This window comes from Musca autumnalis, unplaced genomic scaffold, assembly GCF_047663935.1.
Source record: "Musca autumnalis isolate F117 unplaced genomic scaffold, ASM4766393v1 scaffold_1, whole genome shotgun sequence".
Taxonomy (NCBI): Eukaryota; Metazoa; Arthropoda; class Insecta; order Diptera; family Muscidae; genus Musca; species Musca autumnalis.
The window spans coordinates 326,854,118-326,877,356 of NW_027411644.1; the positions used below are offsets into that span (position 1 = coordinate 326,854,118).

The 23,239-nt window shown below is 34.8% G+C and overlaps 2 protein-coding genes across 3 annotated transcripts in view; one reads left to right on the forward strand and one right to left on the reverse strand.

Moving 5' to 3' along the window:
* The window catches only part of LOC141390126 (putative polypeptide N-acetylgalactosaminyltransferase 13), a 149,317-nt gene that overhangs the window by 29,816 nt on the left and 96,262 nt on the right, over positions 1-23,239 (reverse strand). The gene's annotated exons all lie outside the window — the stretch shown is intronic.
* AstA-R2 (Allatostatin A receptor 2) overlaps positions 18,397-23,239 on the forward strand; it is a 75,534-nt gene continuing 70,691 nt past the window's right edge. The window contains exon 1 of the mRNA XM_073962767.1: positions 18,397-20,000. Within this exon, the coding sequence (XP_073818868.1) occupies positions 19,443-20,000 (558 nt within the window). The 5' untranslated portion in view covers positions 18,397-19,442. The remainder of the gene's footprint in view (positions 20,001-23,239) is intronic.

Below are 23,239 nucleotides of genomic sequence, written 5' to 3' on the forward strand. Positions count from 1 at the left end.
TTTCCGTACCTTAGCTTTATTTTTTGGACGAACTTTCTGTAATTTGAAATTTAAAAGTCAACAAAAATTCTGCATTTAAGTTCATATTTTCGTATAGCGCAGATACCTTCGAACTAGCTGTTAATGACATTTGAAGTTCCCACGTTATGTACCGATTTTCGATATTTGAGGATTCTAGCTAAATTTTTTAAACCGAATTATGAGTTATTTGACATTAAAGGCTCCCATCAAAAACTGTCAACATAGGCCCATGTTTTATTATAACTTCTATATAACAGTACCTCCCAATTTTTAGCCCACCAAAAATTTTCAACAGTTAGACATAGGCACCATAAAAAAGGGCCTCCCGAATGAAGCATTTTATGTACATTATCTGACATTTTAACGTACTCACTTAAAGTTGGGGACAGGAATGAATATTTTATGGTGGAGGGTATGAAAAGTTCGGCCCGGCCGAACTTAATGCTTTTTTACTTGTTAACATTTGTTACCATTTTTAACCTGCAAAGCGTTCCTTAACCCCGAAAAGTGACAAAACTGGAAGTAATTTTTAAGAGAGTGAGAGAGGAGAGGGATCGAACATGGCTTTCTCTTCTACCACAGGCTACCAGACAAATTTCTTGTCGAATGGCGATAAAATATTACGAATATATAGGGAAAACGTTTATCAAACATGAAAATGTTACTAGAAAGCGATCAATAAACGATTTCAAACAAATAATTTATTGAAATTTGTTTATGTTTATTAATAAATTTCTGTAGTTAAAATGGTTTTCAACGTTTGTCGCATGTTCTCGCTCGCAAGAGCAAGAAAAACAACAACATTAGGGCATAAAGAGAGCACTGCAATAATGTGCTGTGTTTTTTTTTCTTGAGATGTGAGTATCCTTGCTATGTATATTTCAAAGCATGGTCATGGAATTTTTGCGGCATGAGGGGATGGATTGTTGCTGATTTTTATGAACCTAACCAAAGAAGAGGGAAAGAAGAAAAACGGTACGAGTTCTCATGTGTTGTTCTGTTTGTGGATAAAAAAGGCAGATAACATTTTTTAACCGTCAGTTTGGTATTTTTGGTAGTCTCTTTAAAGCAGTCGTTCTGTGTGGATCAGTAGTGCAGGAATAAATCAATGTATGTGTGCTTTCTTAAAGTAAAGGTGCCTTTCAGGTAAATTAAACACCCAATACATTTTATAATTGAATTCACGAATATGAAAAAGGATAATAAGAATATTTTATTGGATAAAGAAGCAACCGCATGTGATATTGGTAATAACATCAAAACATTTTATATATTTGAAATATATATGGATGTACTATTTCTCAAATTACAGATACCCATTTTCCGCTGATGATTTTCAATGTGGCAGAAGAATGTGTTTTATTTCACAACGTTCAATGATGTTCCCTGTATTTTATATTTAAAAGTGATTTATTTGTTTTCTTATATTAAATTAATGTGTGGCACTAAATAATTATGAAAAACAAAAAAAAACAACAAAATAATTGTAAATGTTATTGATTGGAAAAAATGCATTCAACACTTTTTTTAATCAAGAAAATATTTTGTTTTTATCAAGCAAAATGTGGAATATTTTGATAAATATTATTGTCAATATGTGAAATGTTTTATCAGTTCAAAATAAAAAATCGATAAATATTTTAATCAATATTACAATTTTATTTTATCAAAATGTATTTTTACTTTGTGATCAAAAATTGTTATCGAATTTTGTCAATATGACAATTTTTTTATTGCCGGAAAATCAATAAATTTTTAGTTGAATCTTTGAATTTCTTTATCAAATGGCTACAATTTGTTTTTCTGTGTGGTTATTCTTGTTAAGCAGAGTTGCAAAACATAGTAAGAGAAATTGAAACAAAATGTAGTTTTGCCATGAATTTGTGCATAAAAAATTATTTAACGCATAAAATGATTATATTTTATAAGCATTTTAAAATTTTTATAAAATATTTTTATAAAATACCTTCTTTTTACATTAAGAATTTTTAACAAAATGTCCGCTTGGCACCATGTTAGTCTTGTGCCAGACTATAAAAATTTTCATGAAAATGTTTTGAGCTTATGGGTAAGAAGGGAGAAAGGGAGCTCCTTCACCTCCGCTCTCCTAAAAGCTAAAATATTTTCATGTGTTATTTTCAGAGTCTGACACAAGAGTTACAAAAAAATACAACCCTGTGTGTGAAATTGACGAATATGATCAAAAAGGAGACAAAATCTCGTATAAATGTAAAACACCACTATGTTTCTTTTTGACATTGCTGCCAGATCTATCATTTTTCCGTTCCTTTACTTTTCTGGTAAAAATGTTCATGAGAGAGCAATTTTGACACTTTTCTCTCCTCTATTTTTATCATATGTACTTTATGTCCTCTACTTTTGATTTGTCTGACAAATCACCTGGTTTGACAAATGATGTCCTTTCTCTTGTTTGCTCCTCTACAAGCAATTTCACAAAAACTCAGTTCACTTTATGGCAAACCATTTACATGTGACTACCAACGTTTCGGAGTCGAGCCACTTTTGTTTTGACTCTGATTTCGGAATCGACTCCGAGGAAAATTTCTAATAGCACTCAATATGAATAAAATATACACAAGTTTCCAATTTTTTCCTATATGTTGGCCTTTTTTTTGAGGTGTTCCTTGAAAAGAAGATTTGTTGAATATAATACACAACTACAAAACTTCATTGTTTAAAACTTCTACTATTATAATAAAAATACAAGATCACCGAAATTTGAAACTCTGTGTTACAGGTTCTGAAGTGGGGCAGGCTTTTGCTTGGGAATATGAGCAATTTGAGATCATCTTCTTGGAATAACATTGATCATATTCTATATCAAGAATGTGTGGGACCTAAAATAAATATTCCAAAATATTTAAACATTTCTTATTGTATATTAAGAAATCGTCCCAACTTGCAAATTCACGCTAAAGTTGAAACTCTAATTCGATTGTCATGGAATTTTAAGTTTGCTTTAGAGTATTAATTTGACCAAAAAGTTCTTGAAATTCATTTTTGATAAATGCAGAAAAATTGTTTCCCGGAGTTGGAGCCAAGTTATTATTTCGATTCAGTCTCCGACTACAGCATAATTGCTCGACTCCAACTCAGACTATGACACCCTATTGACTACTGACTATAGGATGTTGCTTCATCGCGTCGTCATCATGTACAAAATTGTGAAAAATGGTAGGACGAAAATGTTCACAGTTCCATATTTTTTTTGCAAATTAATTCTTCAAGTCCTGTAAAAAACGCAAAATGTAGTACGTCATACCATACTGAGTACACTTAGGCATTGTTGTCTAGCCAGGAAACTTATGTAGTAGCCATCGTATGTGTACTCTCTTTTCTTCCAAAAATACTGGTCTCTGTATATATCTGCCTTGTACATGACTTTTTCTGGAATTTTTAATATCAGTTCTATTAATTTATGTTGAGTTTTACTAATGTTGTGAGTATTTGTGAGTCTCGACATTTTTTAAATAAAGCCTCTGGAAAAAAATCCAGCTGCCCCGATCCGCCACCCGGCAAGTTTTTCGCCTTATACACGACTGTAAAATCGTTAAAATTCGCATTACAATAAAGTGTTGAATTGTTCTCCACATAAGTTTCTTACCCATTCCGACCCTGGCTTTCTTCTCTCTGGGATACCCACCAACTCGCAAAATTTCGTGACGATCCAATCAAAATTGTGGCAAGCAGCGTGATTTTACAAATAAAATTCCACAATTTAGAAATTGCGAGACCTGAGTGTGTTTTTCTATACCTCTTTTATATGACCACTCTGCTATATGTAACACAATTTGGATCAGTTAAAAGCTCAGTATGTATTCTTCAATATTGGCCACTTTTTTTGAAAACCGAAAATATTCGTCATTACAATTCAAATAAAAAAAATGGAAAAGTGGGATGCATTAGCGACTATTGGGATATATTCGTTGTTTGATGACCTACGTCAACCTACATTGCATCATTGTAAAGGTGAGGTATTCTGCTTTCATTGCCAGACTTTGCTTTAGAAAGTCTTTCAACCATAGCTTTGATATTGTCATTACAATTCAAATAGCAAAAATTGGTTTGGATTAGCGACTTTTGCAATATTTTCTTCTTTCATTTGTAGGCTTTGCTTTTGGTATACCCCTACTAAAAGCGGAGATAATCGCATAAGAATAAAACCGTGATTTTTTTCTTTCAATACTTTTTTTGCCAATTCCGACCCCTGAATACTATCCGACCATCACCAAAATTAATGGGCTTCTTTTCCTCCGTGACTCCCATCAACTGCCAAAACTTCCTGACGATCCGATCAAAAATGCGACCTGTAGCGTGATTACAAGGTTTAGATGGACAGACAGAAAGACGGACGGACATACATAGCCAAATCGACTCAGCTCGTCGAGACATTCATTTAAGTTCACGTATATAAGTATAGGTCTACGACCATTATTTCGATGTGTTGCAAACTTTTTGGCCAAAACCAAGTTATGGAATCCTCCCCACATAGTGGTGTAGGGTATAACAACTTTATAGACAGAGATTTACCCACAGCCTGTAACGTAACGTAAAAAAGAATAAGCAATATCGCACATATTTCCCAGTTGAAAGTTGGGCTTTCATTTTCGCAATTAAAATTAAAATTATATTATTTTAATTACAATTTTTTTTGGTTTCCTATTCCTATCTTGCTAATAATGCCATATTGCTATGTTTATCTTCTTAGAAATATCTCTATCTATAGCCCATACTTATGGGGTAAGTAGGCATATTGATGTGATAAGAAATAAATATTTTTATGTTGTACTCTACACTATGACGTATGCGCCGTCACTTAAAAATAGATCTCATTCTATTCCACTTGTTGTTGGGTGGTAACGACCGAGCAAACAGTTCCACCGATCAAAATCCGTTTGTTTATTTTGTTCTCATCATTCGAGTATTTATGGTAAACACGTGTCCAAAACTAAGGGTAATCATTCACAACTGATGAAAGATGTGGACAGGTTTGACGTACAGCAGCATGTGATACCTACCTATGGAATACATTTGATTGAATGCTATCAACATTTCCCACCCACTCATTTGTGTATTCGTAAATGTTCGAAAGTCTAACATAATCATCTGTGTGATTGTCTGACTGACTTTGAAGGAGAATTATTTCTAAATTTTGCACATAAAATTCAATTTCTGGCTTTCAATTTTTAGAAGTAACCAGAGTAACTCGATTCAATTAAAATCATTTTGCAAATACGATTTATGATTTCAAAATTTCCAATTAATGAAATTATGTGGGCAAAAATTCAATCTGTTTGCAGCATGCATTTCTCAAAAATTCTTCTTCTCAATCGTTGTGTTACGCTGAGATGATAGTTTGAAGTGTTCATTCCACCGACAGTAATATACATTTTCATTTGAGAGGAAAATCCGTGTGTGTGTGTGCAGTTTTAGGTGTAGATTATGTATAGAAGAAAGGGTTCTTATTCTATTCATTGGCTGTATTGTGGAATGTTTTGGTATTTGCGTGTGTGTGTGTTCTTCAATGATTATTCGGTATTTGTTTAAGAGAATATGGTGTGAATGGAAAATGTATGCAAATCTCTTTGAAAAAAAAAAAAACACTACAATAAGAGTGCTTAATGAAATCTCAAATTGTTTTAAATGTGAGTGTACCTGCTGCTTCTTCTGCTGATTTTGTTGTACCGTGTATTCTTAATGTGGTTTATATGAGCATTTGAAAAGTATCCTTAAAAAAAACTACGAGCTGCCCTACCCATCCCATTTATCCAGGCGGCGCCACTTACTTTCGCACCATTGAAACTTAGCATCATCATATCCATTCAAATATGATAAGTGTGCACAGTGGCGCTAAGAACACAATGGGATTGTTTTAGCCACTACGATTAAGTTTCCGACAGCTTCATTGACGTTGTAGGTGTTTACATCTAGCTTACTATTGATTTATGAAAATTTGAATTTTGATTCAACCTTCTTAAATATTTATTACGCCTTCTCTGGTGCAGATCAAATATGAACAGCTTCGGAAATGATTTGGAAAAAACATTCCGAAACATTTACTCTACTCCACTAAAATGGGGATATATTCCATGAAAACTTGTATGTAAGTCCATATTTACATTAGGCAATTTTCCTGGCGGCAATTGTCAGTTTGAGGCATATGGTAACCCTTTACCTCTCAACACCCCTCTCACCGACAGACTGACAATTGCCACAAGGAAAATTGCCTAATGTAAATATGGACTTACGACAACAATATTTGGGTACTGTTAATTTTGAAGTTGTTTTGTACAAATCTTTGGAGAATTTATTTAATTTTATTTTCTGTATATTATTAATTTTTCATTTATTTGTTAATTTCTCTTTGTTGTACAAACACATGGTCAAAAAAAGATTTAAGGATCGAAACTAGTCTTCCCTGCCTTACCCCTTGGCGAACAATGCCAAACTTTCTCCACTAATAAATTAGTTGTTTTAAAATATTAAAAGGACAACAATAGGATTAAGCCAGACTATTTTCAAAAAAAAAAAAAAAAAAAAAAAAACAAAATTGTAACAACCATACCACTAAAAAACGCCACCAATGTTTAATTTGTCTTAACAATAATGAAGCAATAATCTTTAGACCTCAAATAAAAAAACTTAAACATTGTCCCAAACAAATAGTTGTGTGACCTTGACAAATGAACTGTGACAAAATCTTTACTCTTTGACACTTTTTCATCATTACATCTTTAACACACTTTTAACCAAAATAGCAATCCTAAAGAAATACATTTTATTACCAGTGTCAGCAGCTAAGACTTATCTATGCCGTGCCACAAATACATACATATGTATGTACTTACATTTTGTATTATTATTGATGTTCTCTTCTGCACTAAAATGACACATTGAGGATTCCACATTTTACTGAATGCTACTAAATATCTTATTGTTGAGGAAAACAATTTCCAAGAATTTACTGATGATTTTTACCATTTCCATTCCAAACACTGTGTGAATTTTTCAATTTGTGGACACACACACACATACACAAACGCTTTCACTTTACCGAAAAGGGATAATGAAAGTAAATAATTCTACTGTTTGATAACATTGGGTTGTAATGACATATGTATGTATATGGGCCATTCTAATTCCCGTGTTCCTTTATTATACCCTACACCATATTTAGTACCTGAAATGGACCAAAAACAAAAATGTTATACGATTTTGTAGCGACTTTGTAGGTCACAATAATACTATGATCGGCGTAAAATTTTAAGTAAGCTTTGAGTTTACGACAAGGGAGAAGCTTGCAAGTTACCACGAAGATCAGATAATACTTAGCGGGTTAAATGTACCAACATTTTTCCTGGAAGACACATTTTACCCACGTATGTTATATTTGGAAGATCAACTCTCGACATTTCCATTGATGTCCATAATGTTGATGTACAGTGCTGCTCAAAACATTTGAACATTTTGAGTTTTAAAATATATTTGTTTTTGTTATTTAATTCTTTATTGACCCTATTTTCAAAATTTAAAGATGCTTATTCAGTAATGAACACTTATGTTGCAAAAATGTGTGAAATATCGTATGAACACATGTTTTAGCCTGCTCAAAACATTTGCAACTCCGTGGTACGAATATGTATTAGTTCATTCTTGACGAGTTTTTCATGTTGATTGGCATCAGATTGCTTTTAACCAGAAGAAGGAGACAAATAACTTTCATGAGGAATTCATTTTATCCCACCTATGTTTAGTATGCCCAAAACAAGACATGTCTAATTTTTTTAAGAAAAACTTAAATGATGACCAGAAATTTATATCAAAGCTTTGCTAAAATGGTAATTTTTGAAAATATTGGTTCCAACGAAGTCCAAAAATTGACATAGGAACAGCACAATATCTAAAACAGAGCTGAATACCACGTAAAATGAACTAAAATCGCCATAAGATGGGAAGGAGGTACGGACAACAACATCTCCTGAAAGGGATGATCAACTAATTATTCGAATTCTTAAGCAGACCTCTCAGAGGTCATCAACAGATGTTAAAATAAGACTTGACACCGATAAATCTATACAAACCCCTCTGATGCATATCAAGGATACCGGTATACCAAAATAGGCAAATTTGGGAAAACAATATTTAAGTTATATGACTTGAAAATGTACTTGATCGCCAGGTCGAAAGATATTAGAATTAGCTCCCTTATACATAAAAGTTGACCCAAAATGTATAAGGTGTTTTATATTTTTATGGACAGATATATTTATCAGATCCAAGAACTAAACGGACATATACCATCTCGAAATCGCTTTGGCCTAATACCGTCTCTAAACTTGTATATAACCACGTAAAATTAGTATATTTTTGCAAATATGTTTAAATTCTTATCGGACCCGATCAGCTTAAGTAATCTAAATTCATATAGGAAGTTCCGGGACTCTAATCTGGACTCTATACGATTAGATATCGAATAAAACCTTGATATAAACAATTATCCTTAAAGGAAGGGATTCCAAATGATTTATTCATTTATTTAGTTAACTGGTTTCCTTTATGATGTCTCCAGATAATAAATAAAATGTTTAACTCCCAACAAAAATAATGTGTTCAGATTTTAAGAGATCGCAGTTATACTGACAAAATTTTGCACAAAATACGAGTTTTGGTCAAGGAAAATCAAAATTATTTTCGGTAATGATCGGATAGTGTTTAGCTGGTGAAATTGACCATAACATTTGTGGAAGAAATTTTGAATTTCTCAGCAACTACCGGACCGAACTTTACCGCTTATAATTCGTCTGAAAGCTGATTATGTTATCTGTCTAACAAAAATTATGAATTATGAATATATCTCTATCCGTTCAAAAGTTACAGAATTTTGACCAGGAAAAAACGATTCTGAACCACTGTGCGGCGTTTACAAATGCCAAAATAAAAACCTTTTTCACAAATACATTTATAATTTTTTAAATATGTATTGAGAAAAGTATGAATGTATTGGTGAAAATGGTTTTTAACTTTGCTATTCCCTCCAAACATTTGGAAGTTAAATATATCTTCTCTCAGTAAATGCGAATCTGTAAAGTGCCTGCATTCTGTTAAAAATGCGACTGTTGTCTATTTACAAGAACAAATATGTTGTTATCGCCTTTTTATCCGTATGTGGTCACAACTGCGTGACTTACATGATTATAAAAAGCGACACTTTATGTTGTACAAAAACAAATGCTTAAAGTCTGGAGCATTGATACTACTCTCTATTATAGAGAGTAATATTTTCAAAACAATAGTGGCAGCATTACAAAAACAATTTACCTTGCAAACAGTTAAGCGAATTGTAATGAATTTAAATAAGTAGAAGAAAACATGAATTGAGTTCTTCAGTTCTTGTGACGTTCTGTTAGCAATCGGTACAAACTTGATACCAAAATTTAAATGAAAATAAAGCTGTTTAGTTTCTTTATTGTTTATTTACAAATTTTATAAAAAAGTAAATCAAACGTATTATTATTCATTTGAATTCAATGTTAATGTGGTTATAAAAATTGTTTCTTTTTTGATCAATTTTATAATAAAATGCATTCAAATGAATAATAATAATATGTTTGAATAAACAATAAAAACAAACTAAATAGCCTTTTACAAATACTGTCGCTTTCGTCACTACTGAAAGTTTCGTAAACGGTACCTGCATGAGTACCTAATGCACACTCCAACTGTATCGCATAAGAAACATACAACAGTTTCGGAGACAAATGCGACTGTCGCAGTAGACACAACAATCCGTTTTCAGTGACTTTTGCGTCAAGCAAGCGATAGAAAATGTTTGGAGGGTTGTCTTGCCAATACCCTCCAAACATTTTCTATCGCTTGCTTGACGCAAAAGTCACTGAAAACGGATTGACTAAAGAAACTGTTCCACTTATGCGGTCCAAACTCTATTTTCGCTTCCGTCACTGTTGTATGTTTCTTATGCGATTCAGTTGGAGTGTCGGAAGCGGGGCACTTTGAGTGTGCATTAGGTACTCACGTACCTGCGTTTACGAAACTTTCAGTAGTGACGGAACCGACAGTATTTGTAAAAGGCTATTTAGTTTTTTTTTTTGTTTATTCAAACATGTTATTATTATTCATTTGAATTTAATGTTACTGCGGTTATAAAAGAAGCATTTTATTATAAAATTGATCAAAAAAGAAGAAATCACGTCAATCAACTCATGTTTTATTTTACTTATTTGCTTTCATTACAATTCGCTTAACTGTTTGCAAGATAAATTGTTTTTGTAATGCTTCCACTATTGTTTTGAAAACATTACTCTCTATAATAGAGAGTAGTATCAATACTCCAGACTTTAAGCATTTGTTTTTGTACAACATAAAGTGTCGCTTTTTATACTACTGTAAGTCGCGCAGTTGTGACCACATACGGATAAAAAAGCGATAACAACATATTTGTTCTTGTAAATAGACAACATTCGCATTCTTAACTGAATGCAGGCACTTTACGGAGACGCATTTACTGAGAGAAGATATATTTAACTTCCAAATGTTTGGAGGGTACTATCTGTGTGTAAACGCCTAGTTAACGATTCCCCACAAAATTTCTTTGGAATACATGTGGAGGCTGGACGTACGACGAACTCCGAGTAATTAGAGTTTGAAAATTAAAAAGGTCCCCAGGGACCTATTCACTAATTTAAGGGTTAATGCAAACTTTAATTTGTTGAAGAAATATGTATGTATATGTAGCCAAAACTGTCGGACTGTCCATTATAAAATAAGGGAAAACTTCTTACGTTTCCAGCAATAATGATGTATATATATACATACATATGTGCTATATCTCTTGTTATCGTGTATATCAACTCATGTATACATTGCAGGATGTGTGAAGATGAAGAAGAGATAGATACAATCGAGCACATATTACGTCGCTCTCCAACGTTTATGTGTAGAAGATTGCGTACCACGGATGAACACACGATCCAATCTCTAACAGCCTTCTACAAAACCGAGACGACAATCCCTCGCCAAAGGCCAGGGATTGCTCCAACGGAAAGGAAACATGGCAAATACCCACTCTACGTAAACCTATATATGTACCTTAATAACTCTAATCTAATTTCTTACATGTCTGTCCACTACGACTATCTTTAAAACTACCAGGATGAACACAATGGTCTCCGAGGGAAGCGGCTGCCTATTATGACATCCACGCGTCATAAAACCTAACCTATCTTATGTATGTGTGACTTGACGGCTAAAATATGTATGTAGCAATCCTATAAATGAAATTCCTTAAAAAACTAGTACACAGTGGTACATAGTTGTGTATGGTATTACATGTTCGGCCCCATACGGTTATAGCCCTCTCTTACATGTTTTTTTCTGGGTTGATGCTGCTATATATCGTGCCTTGAAAAAGTCGAATTCTGTAAAAACTATATGTAAAATAAAACGTTCGCAACCATTTTTCATTTAAATGCAAGCGTTTTATTTGTGAGATTCCATCATGAGGAAGAATATACTTATTGAGGCTAAGCGACAAATTATTTTCTAGTTTTAAGTGCATTTAAAAAAAAAATCTCTGAAACTTGATTTTTGTAATTATTTTTAAGTTTTTAGTAAATACATTTTTGATCACTGAGAAGTCCATAAACAAATTACAGTCAATTTAGGCCGAAAATGTAGATAAAAATTTTAAATTGTCTGAAATCGACTGGTACCGTTATAAGGGGGCTACACTAAAATCTGACCAATGTCCACAATTGTTGGTGGGGGAGTTTCTGTTTAATTGGTAACTCCAAATGCCAAGTTACAGCCAATTCGGACAAAAAATGAAGACAAAATCCTAAGAACACCTGAAATCGGGTATTACAGCTCTATGGGGGCTATAGGAAAAATGAGCCATATTGTTTTTGATTTCATATTCATGTATTGTCATCAAATCTGAAAAGTGTGCACAGTTTGAGTTCGATTGGTCAACTGCAACTGTGTTAAAAATGAGTTGCTAGATTTGAACTAAACGGGCACCAAAACAAGTTAAATAAAACATTGTAAACAAAATATTTTGCACAGTGGGCTTGAATCCAATTTTTGCGTCTGTTCGTGCTTTAGACGGGTACGTACCTTTGCTGCAACAAGGTAGTGGTTCGAATCAATGTTTGCGCCTCGGAACGATCGTACATCCAACACGCTGGATGAATGTCTTCCATCTATTACAACATGATCAATTTGATTACTTGTTCTTTGATCTGGAGACAGCCAGGTAATAATATATAATATAATTGTTCCACAAACATCCCAAATGGGACAGGGGAGACTTCTCTCGTATCAATGAGTGCACCCCGATTCATATTAGCTCAATGATATGGGACCTACTGTTTATTGCAGAGTCCGAACGGCGTGTCTTAAGACACCACTTGTAGAGAAGTTTTACATGGCTGAAATACTCAGGAAATGTCGCCAACATTGCTGAGGGGTATTTTACCACCGTTGAAAATTGTTTGATGTTGCTTGGCCGGGGAATCGAACCCACGACCTTCAGCGTGCAAGGCGGGTGTGCATACCATTGCACCACGGTGGCAACCACAGCCAGGTGCCCTTATGACTGTTGGGCCAAAGATATTCTCCTTTCCAATTTTGGCATTAAAATCGCCTAGAATGATTTTAATGTCATGGGCAGGGCAACGGTCATATGTTTCTTCTAAGCGCTCGTAAAATATATCTTTGGTCTGTTCGTCCTTTTCTTCAGTGGGAGCATGAGCACAAATAAAGCTGATGTTGAAGAATTTAGCTTTTATTCGAATTGCAGCAAGTCTTTCATTCACTGGGGTGAAGCTGGATACCAGATGTTTTAGTCTCCGACTAACTACGAATCCACAACCAAACTCATGCTTTACGTCATGGCAGCTATAATACAGTGCGTCACCTTTAGGTGTTGTTGTGACGCCTTTCTCAATCCATCGTATTTCCTGTATGGCAGTAATATCGGCCTTGTACTTTTCAAGTACGTCTGCCAATGCGAAGACTGCACCTTCTCTATAAAGAGTGCGAACATTCCAGGTGCAGATTCGCAGATCATGGTCCTTAAAACATTTGCGGGGTTCGTAAACTTTAGAGGGTTTTGTTTTTCTTTTCTTTCGTTTTTTCATAGTAGGATGTTTTTTCTAGGGGAGGGTTACTAACCCGACGCCCAAACCCAAGTTTTTAACATTCTTATGGGTGAACGCGCGGCACATGTAAGCTCACTACCTTTAACGGGTGTTAAAGGCAGTTCCCCAGGTGACACCACGGGGAGGTCAGTGTCCACTTGAGATGAAAGAGGGACCAAGATAAATCCTGGGCTTTGCCATGTTAAAGCCGGTCAAGACCGTTGCTTGGTATCATTCATCCCCTACGTCACCCACTATTTTTTCTACTATTTTTTCTTAGTTTTATAAAATTTTTCAATAATATGTTTCATCAGCATAAGCAGGTAACATGTGGCTACTGATGGAAATTGTGCCATTTCTTTTAATATCTGCGTCTCGTATAACCTTTTCCAGCAGTATGTTGAATAGGTCACACGAGAGGCTGTCTCTGTGTCTGAAACCTCATTTGGTACTAACAGTACACATTCAATACCACCTTGTGGAATTGGATCTGTAGCATTTTCGTTCGTCTTTGCTAGTATTGGATGCCAGCAGTTTGGAAAATGATATTTTCATATCCCGAGCACACTATCTGTATCAGTTACCAAATAACATTTCTGGTTTCTACATGAGGATGTACACCAAAGCCCTCAGTTTGATGTTTCACTCTTAGGTAGAATTTCTGGACTTCATTCTGGTTGCTGTAAATCCCGATTATTTCAGACTCCCGTTTTTCCATTTATCTATTTTTTCTGCGGAGAAGTCGTTTCTCCTCTCTCATTTTCTCCCGATACCTACCTCGTGCCTTAAGCGTTGCTACTGATTGTAAAGTAGCCCTATATGCCGCATTTTTCTCTTCGGTAGCAGCACGTCACTCCTGGTCATGTCATGGGTTCCTTGGTGGAGGTCTGTGGTATCCAAGTATGGATTTTGTGGCTGTTTGCATGGAAGGTGTAATACTTTACCATTGTGCTGATATGTTATCGGGACAACGAGTGCTTTGATTAAGCAATTGGGCCAGTTGAGTTGAATATGCTGTGGCTATCTGTTGTGATGGCAGCTTACAGATGTCCAACTTCCGTGTTGTGTCTGTAAGTACTTTATTTGCTGCGTTTAATCTGCTACGTGCCTTTGCTGCAAACATGTGGTGGTCTGAGTCTATGTTTGAGAGAGGGACGAAGATAAGTCTTTGACTTTGCCAAGTTAAAGCTGGTCAGAACCGTGGCTTGGTATTTTTCATGTTTGAATGTTCGTTGAGGAATTACCCGATAAAATGGACTGATATAGTATTTTCGAACTTGATACGATGCAAATATTACGAAGGGGATAGACCGAATCGGGTACTCAATTCATGAGTGTAGTCATTCTAGTTATCTCAAGAAGTATGAGCTTAATCGAACGATTGGACCAATATAGTCCATATTCGAACCTGATTTAATTTTGGAAGACATATTAGAGCAAGTTAAATGTTGTGGATGGACTCAACAACATTTTTACACAGGTAGGTCTCGGTATGCTGATTACGCCAATACATAATGTAGTTTAATAAATACAGTCCGATTTTTTTACTTTTTATCAAAGGTAGGTATTAATTTGTTAATCTTGAAAATGTATATAATCCCGGCAGTGCCGACCCTGATACTCTGTATTTAACCCGAGAGTCAGGGTACAAATCCCGGATTATACCAAGTTATATTGAACCGAATATTGGAAAATGGACATTGGCCGGGAATTTACGACTTTCTCCTATGGATAAGTTGAAATCTCGGGAACGGGAACAATATTTTCTTTTAAATTATAAATGTTTCTCTAAAAAGCCGGACTTCGGCCGGCTATTTAAGACTTTCTCCTATGGATTTTCAAAATTAAAATATTTTCAAAATCATTTATTTTAATATTAGACCTCAACCAGTCCAGTCCGTTACACTTTCCAATGCCAACAACTTATCAAAAAATTAAATTTTTTCCAAAGCCATATGTTCATATTGTAGAACTTTCAAAATCCCATCTCCGGATATACAGAATTCTCGAACATGACATATAGAGACGCAAGCAGCATTCCAATTCATACCTGTGGACAAAAAATATATAATTTGTAACTTCGGAAAAAGTACTTTTTGTCCACAGGTATAAATTGGAATGCTGCTTGCGTCTCTATATATCATGTTCGGGAATTATGTATACTAGCAAAGTGCTCGCTACTTCGTATGCGTTAAATATACAAAACAAATAACAATATATAATATAGAATGGTAGAAACATTTTGTGTACTAATACGTACCACTTTAGTTCGATTTTCGTCACGCCTACACATCAAGAGCAATCCACATTTTTTGAGATATTTTAATTGAGGTTCTCAGCGCAAATACGGCCTAACCCAACAACCGCCATCCTCATTTCCAGCTTTATCTTTTCCCCCAAAATCAATTATAGAACTATTTAGTACTTTACATGTAAATACATAAATACGAACCTCCTCCTATTATTGCAAAATTCCCTTTACACAATTACAAATTGTACCAAATCCTGTGCCATTTACAACTTTTCGTATATTTATGGCACATACATATTTCTTAAATCCAAGTTGTACCAAATTTAGTACCGTTTAGTACTTTTCGTACATATAAATACGAATTTCCATTACTTCCTCAATCCTACACCCCAACAGTAATCTTAATTCCAAACTTCAAGATTCCAGCTCTAGCCATTCGCTCAAATCCAAACTGAACCAAATTTAGTACTTTTCGTACTCACAAGTACGAATTTCCAAAACTACTTCCATATCTCAATCCTACACTCCAACAGTAATTTTAATTCCAAATTTCTTGATTCCAGCTCTACCCGTTCGCTCAAATCCAAGTTGTACCAAATTTAGTACTGTTTAGTACTTTTCGTACATATAAGTACGAATTTCCAAAACTTCCTCAATCCTACACCCCAAAGTAATCTTAATTCCAAACTTCAAGATTCCAGCTCTAGCCGTTCGCTCAAATCCAAATTGCACCAAATTTAGTACTTTTCGTACTCATATGTACGAATTTCAAAATCTACTTCCATATCTCAATCCTACACTCCAACAGTAATCTTAATTCCAAATTTCTTGATTCCAACTCTATCCTTTCGCTCAAATCCAAATTGTACCAAATTTAGTACTATTTTGTACTTTTCCTACCCATTACTAACAATTTCCAAAATTTTATCAATCCTACAATTCAACAGGTATTTTATATCCAAACTTGAGGATGGCAGCTGCATCAGATCACCGAAATCCACATTGTACCAAATTTAGTACCATTTAGTACTTTTCGTACACATAAGTACAAATTTTCAAAACAACCTCAGTGCTATGTTCAAACAATAAGCTTAATTCCGAATTTCAGAATTCCAGATACATCCGATAACTCAAATCCAAATTTGGTACCATTTAGTACTATTCGTATCCAAATTACGAATTTCCAAACCTACCTCTATCAACACTCCAACAGCAATTTTAATTCCGAATTTCACGATTCCAAATGTATCCCATCATCGAAATCTAAATTGTACCAAATTTAGTACTATTTAGTACTTTTCCTACCCATAACTAAAAATTTCCAAAACTTTACCAATCCTACACTCCAATAGTACTCCTTATTCGAAATCTCGGAATTTCAGCTATATCCGTTCACCCAAATCCAAATTGTACCAAATTTGGTACTATTTAGGACTATTCGTACCCAAGAGTACGAATAACCACAACTACCTCAATCCTACACGCCAACAGTAATCTTAATTGCAAATTTCAGAATTACAGCTGCATCAGATCACCGTAATCCAAATTGTACCAAATTTAGTAGTTTTTGTTCCCGTAGGTCGGAATTTCCAAACCTACCTCTATCCAACACTCCAAAAGTAATCTTAATTTCGAATTTCAGGAGTCCCAATGTATCTGATCACCCAAATCCAAATTGTACCAAATTTGGCACCATTTAGTACTTTTCGTTGCCATAAGTACGAATTTCAAAAAGTATCCCAATCCCACACTCCAATAGTAATCTTAATTCCAAATTTCACTATTCCAGCTCTATCCGATCACTTAAATTCATATTGTACCAAATTTGGTACCATTTGGTACTTTTCGTACCCAAAAGTACGAATTTCCAAAATACCTCTATCCTACACCCCGACTGTAATCCTAATTCTAAATTTCAGGATTCCAGCTCCATCCGTTCCCCCAAATCCAAATTGTACCTTATTTGGTACTATTTAGTACCTTTCGTACCCATATGTACGAATTTCGAAAACTACCTCCATATCTCAAACCTACGCTCGGCTACCTAGTAATAATAATTCCAAATTTCAGAATTCCAACTTTATCGGTTCGCCCAAATTCAAATTGTATCAAATTTAGTACCATTTAGTACTATTCGTACACATGAGTACACGTTTTCAAAACCTTATATCAACTCATCTTCTAAACCTTGATTTTCATTCCAAATTTCAAGATTTTAGCTCTATCCGTTCACGTAATACCAAATAGTACTAAATTTAGTACTTTTCGTACACTTATAGTTCGAATTTCCAAAAACCATTAGGTACACCTTTCTAACTCTCCATCAGTGAATCTCATTCCAAATTTCAGAATTCTAGCTCTTCGCGTTTGCCTAATACAAAGGGTACCATATTTAGTACCTTCTAGTACTTTTAGTACAGTTCTAGTTCGAATTTCCAAAAATCCAGCCTTATCTGACACATTCGGACCAAGAGTGACCCTCACCCAAAATTTCAAGATTCTAGCTTTAGCCGTTTAGTCTGGGCGTTGATTATCAGTCAGTCAGTCAGTGAGTCATCATTACTGAACTCTTTTATAAGTATAGATGTATATGTATACATGATAAACCTCTTTTATTTATTTGAGGTATACGCAATGGTACGGTTATATACTATAAGCCGTTTAACAAAATCCCATAGTCAATATTCGGTACACCCCAATCTACAACGAAATAATCACATACATTTTGTTATTTGTTCTCAATTCTATAACACCTTTTTAGTGTCGTTGTCTTTACGCTTACGTGGATCAGTAAAACACACTCTGCAACAGCAGGCAAATCCATTCCATGCTTTGTCTCCTAGTCAGACACTTCGGCTGTCTGTCTTGTGGTAAATATTCCATGTAAAATTGTTTGTCCGTCTGTCAGCTGGTCGCCTGTTCAATAAGAGAGTATTTGCTCAAAACAATCGTATTTGGACACTGCAGGCAGCCACAGAGAACCCCACATACTCAAAAGTAAATCTGACAAAAGCCATAACCAAGCAGCAGCGGCAGCCAGCATTTGTAGCTCTGCTGCCGCTGCTGATGTTGATGCTGACTGGAAATGGTGCTATCCGGCAAACCAGCACTGCCAAAAAGATGCAAAGGTAAACATACTACAGCAGTTGTATTTTGTTGATGAACGGGAACAGTTTAAAGAAAAACGAAGAAAATCCAACAAGAAAAATTGTTCATAACTTTGAATAAAAATATAACGGACGGGACGTGTGCTCAATAATAAATGAAACAAATTACAATAGACCGACCATATGGCAGACATGGTCAGACTGGAATTGTGAAATCGATAATTTTAAAGGAATGCCAATAACGCCAGAACGCAAATAAAAGTAACAATGACCTTGAAAGAAACAATACGAACGAATTAAATATCGCGGGAAGCGGATATTAAATAAAACCGTTAGTAACAGAACGCCGTATGTTGCCAAACCAGTGTAAGTGCAAGGATTTTTGGTAGTCTGTTGTCTGCGCGTGTGTAAGTTTGTGTGAAAATCTTTGCCACAATGGATAAGTGAGCGAGGAGAAAGTGTATATCTCTGAAAACCAATGAAATAAAGTGTTTACAAAACCAACAACTAAAACTTGGCACCTGTTACGAAAATAAAAACAAAACAAAAAAACGGCTTCATGTAAACACGTGAAAATAATATCGAAAACGTGAGTGTAGAAAACAGCAAAACAGAAGACAATTCGATTGGAATTCATGGCGTCCTCAATGCGGTTTCCTGCCATAAAAACAAGAAGAACAAAATCATAAATTATGTCTATGAATACGGAAAAACGGAAAGAATATTTTTGTATATGAACAGAGCAGCCAAAGCTACAAAAATCTCCAAAGAATTGTTTGTATATGAACACAACAACCAAAGTGATAAATACACAAAATAAAATTGTTTTTAATAATTATAAATAACAACAACAACCAAATCATTCCCCAGAAATAAACCACTAAAATGGCGGCCACAATAACTTTTGACAATACCACTGTGCCATTTCGACCCATATTCGAAGACAATATTGCATTTTTCCCCGATCCCCAGCAAAATGATACCGATATGTATCCCGAAATTAGCCGCATGGTGCGTGTTATTGTCCCACTGTGTTTTGGTGTTATTGCTGTGACCGGCTTCTTTGGCAACATTTTAGTTATTCTTGTGGTACTGCTGAATCAGCAAATGCACTCAACAACAAATTTACTCATTGTCAATTTGGCCATGGCCGATCTGCTGTTCGTCGTCTTTTGCATTCCATTCACAGCCACAGATTATGTGGCCGATACATGGCCTTTTGGTGATCTATGGTGTCGCATTGTCCAATATTTGATAGTGGTGACAGCATTTGCCAGTATTTACACCCTGGTGTTGATGTCAATCGATCGTTTTTTAGCCGTTGTACATCCCATCAGATCACGAATGCTGCGCACAGAGAAAATAACGAAAATTTGCATTTTAGCCATATGGGGTGTTATATTGACAATATCGTTGCCGGTGGCCGCAACACATGGAGTAGTGGTAAGTAAACTTGATAATTTCGATTTAAATTTCAATTTATAATACAACTAGTTGAACCCGGTGCGCTTTGCTACCACGACTAAGATAAAATATAATAGAATGCTATAATTAAATTATATATAATTGTTCCACAAACATCCCATAAGGGACAAGGGAGACTTCTCTCATATCAATGAGTGCACCCCGATTCATATTAGCTCAATGATATGGGACCTACAGTTTATCGCCGAGTCCGAACGGCGTGTCTAAGACACCACTTTTGTAGAGAAGTTTTACATGGCTGAAATACTCAGGAAATGTCGCCAACATTACTGAGGGGTATTTTGCCACCGTTGAAAAGTGTTTTGATGTTGCCTGGCCAGGGAATCGAACCCACGACCTTATGTGTGCAAGGCGGGTGTGCATACCATTGCACCACGGTGGCACCCTATAATTAAATTAACTTTTTTAATATTTTAACGTATTAATATAGGATATATGAAGGCGTTCTCTACCCATTAAGGGCTGTTATGGAGCTACTATGGTATTTTTGTATGTTTCAGGGGGTAACACTCCCCCCAAAAGCCTTTTCGACTATACGTATTTCTACGTAGGTTATATACTCTCACACTATTAATTTTTCTTTATTTCTACAGATTGGATTTAGATCTTAAATTAAGAATAGAATCAGGTTTGAGAACCTTAAGTTTGAGGATAGTTGTAATTTATTTTGCACATGGGAATTATTTTTTTCAGAAGTCTCTCAAAGATATGATATTTAATAGCTGTAGCCTTGGTCAATTACTTCCCAACTATAAGTACTTGTGTATATAAGGATGACTTCTAAGTCTCTTCAAAATTTCATTGAAATATGACATACGTAACATAAACATGAAATCGACCGAAAATATAATGGGAACTATATTCCGATATGAACCGATCTCGATATAATTTGTCACATTTATTTATGGACCAAATCCCGTCTCACATCCCAAATTTCATTAAAATTTAACATACATAGCGTGTTTGGTACATCAAATACATAAATCGGCCGAAAATATATATGGGAGCTATATTCAAATCTGAACCGATTTCGATATAATTTGGCACATTTATGTCTAGACTAAAATCCGTCACACATTCCAAATTTCAGCGAAATTGGACATACATAGCGCGTTTGGTGCATCAAATACAAAACTTATTACAGTGTTGAATCGAAAATACCAAATTTCATATTTGGGTCCATTGTTCTTTCCCCAGAGCCTTTCCACCTTATTTCGCGAGTTCATAGATCGCTTACTATAAGATGTGGCCCAATTAAGGCACTTTTAGTGAGTCTGATGTACTATATTTATTATTTGCATGCTTTATGGGGTACCTTCCCCATGTGACCACCCGCTTACTTTTCATTTAATGACATTAGATGCTGTAACATGGTGATAACTTTTATATGTGACAATTCTCCATATAATAATAAAGCACGTGTACGTGTACTTACTTCCTACTTATTGTGACAAAATTTAGAGATTATATATGCTACCATTCATAGATATTCGCGTTCAAAATTAAAATATATGGTATTTGATATTATTAAGTCAAAGGGGAAAACTGCTCCCCCTGACCCCGCCCCATTTATTGTTTGATAGATGACGTGCACTTACTTCCTACTTATTGTCACAGTATTTGGAACATATATCTGTTTCCATTCCATAGATATTCGCGTTTAAAATTAAAATATATGAAGTTTGATATTAGCAGGTCAAAGGGGAAAACTGCTTTCACTGATCCCAACCGGCTTATTTTTTAAGGAATGACGTGTACTTACAACCAACATAGTTTGACCAAATTTGAATACTATATCTGTTACCTTTCTATAGGTATCCGCAAATAAAATTTACATTTTTTGGAGGTACCTCCGGTTTTGATGATATATCTCCAGATAAACGAGGAGTTTCAAAAAATGATATAGCCTATTTTCATTTCAGGCGATGTAGCAATGTACCCTAAAAATTTCAGCAGGATCTGTTCAGCGGTTTTTGAGTCCATAAGGCACAAACAAACAAACGTACAAACAAATTTCTATTTTATATATATATATATACTAGCAAAGTGCCCGCTACTTCGTATGCGTTAAATATACAAAACAAATAAACAATATATAATATAGAATGGTGGAAACATTTTGTGTACAAATACGTACCACTTTAGTTCGATTTTCGTCACGCCTACATATCAAGAGCAATCCACATTTTGTGAGATATTTTAATTGAGGTTCTCAGCGCAAATACGGCCTAACCCAACAAACGCCATCCTCATTTCCAGCTCTATCTGTTCCCCCAAAACCAATTATAGAACTATTTTGTACTTTACATGTAAATACATAAATACGAACCTCTTCCTATTATTTCAAAATTCCCTTTACACAATCAAAAAATGTACCAAATCCTGTGCCATTTACAACTTTTCGTATATTTATGGCACATATTTCTTAAATCGGACGTTATAAGCAAATGATAACAGTAATCTTAATTCCAAATCTCACGAATCCAGACCTATCCGTTCATCCAATACAAAATTGTACCACACATGGAACCATTGTGTACCTAATTCCACATTTTAGGATTCGAGCGCTATAATTTCACCCAAATCCTAATTGTACAAAATGTAGTACTTTTTGTAAGCATAAGTACGAATTTCCAAATCTAAGTACGCATTTCCAAAACTAACCCCAACAGTAATATTAACTCCAAAATTCAAGATTCCAGCTCTAGCCGTTCGCTCAAATCCAAATTGAACCAAATTTAGTACTTTTCGTACTCATAAGTACGAATTTCCAAAACTACTTCCATATCTCAATCCTACACTCCAACAGTAATATTAATTCCAAATTTCTTGATTCCAGCTCTACCCGTTCGCTCAAATCCAAGTTGTACCAAATTTAGTACCGTTTAGTACTTTTCGTACATATACCAAATTGTACCAAATTTAGTACTTTTTGTACTCATAAGTACGAATTTCAAAAACTACTTCCATATCTCAATCCTACACTTCAACAGTAATCTTAATTCCAAATCTATCCGTTCGCTCAAATCCAAATTGTACCAAATTTAGTACTATATAGTACTTTTCCTACCCATTACTAAAAATTTCCAAAATTTTATCAATCCTACAATTCAACAGGTATTTTAATTCCAAACTTGAGGATGGCAGCTACATCAGATCACCGAAATCCAAATTGTACCAAATTTAGTACTATTTAG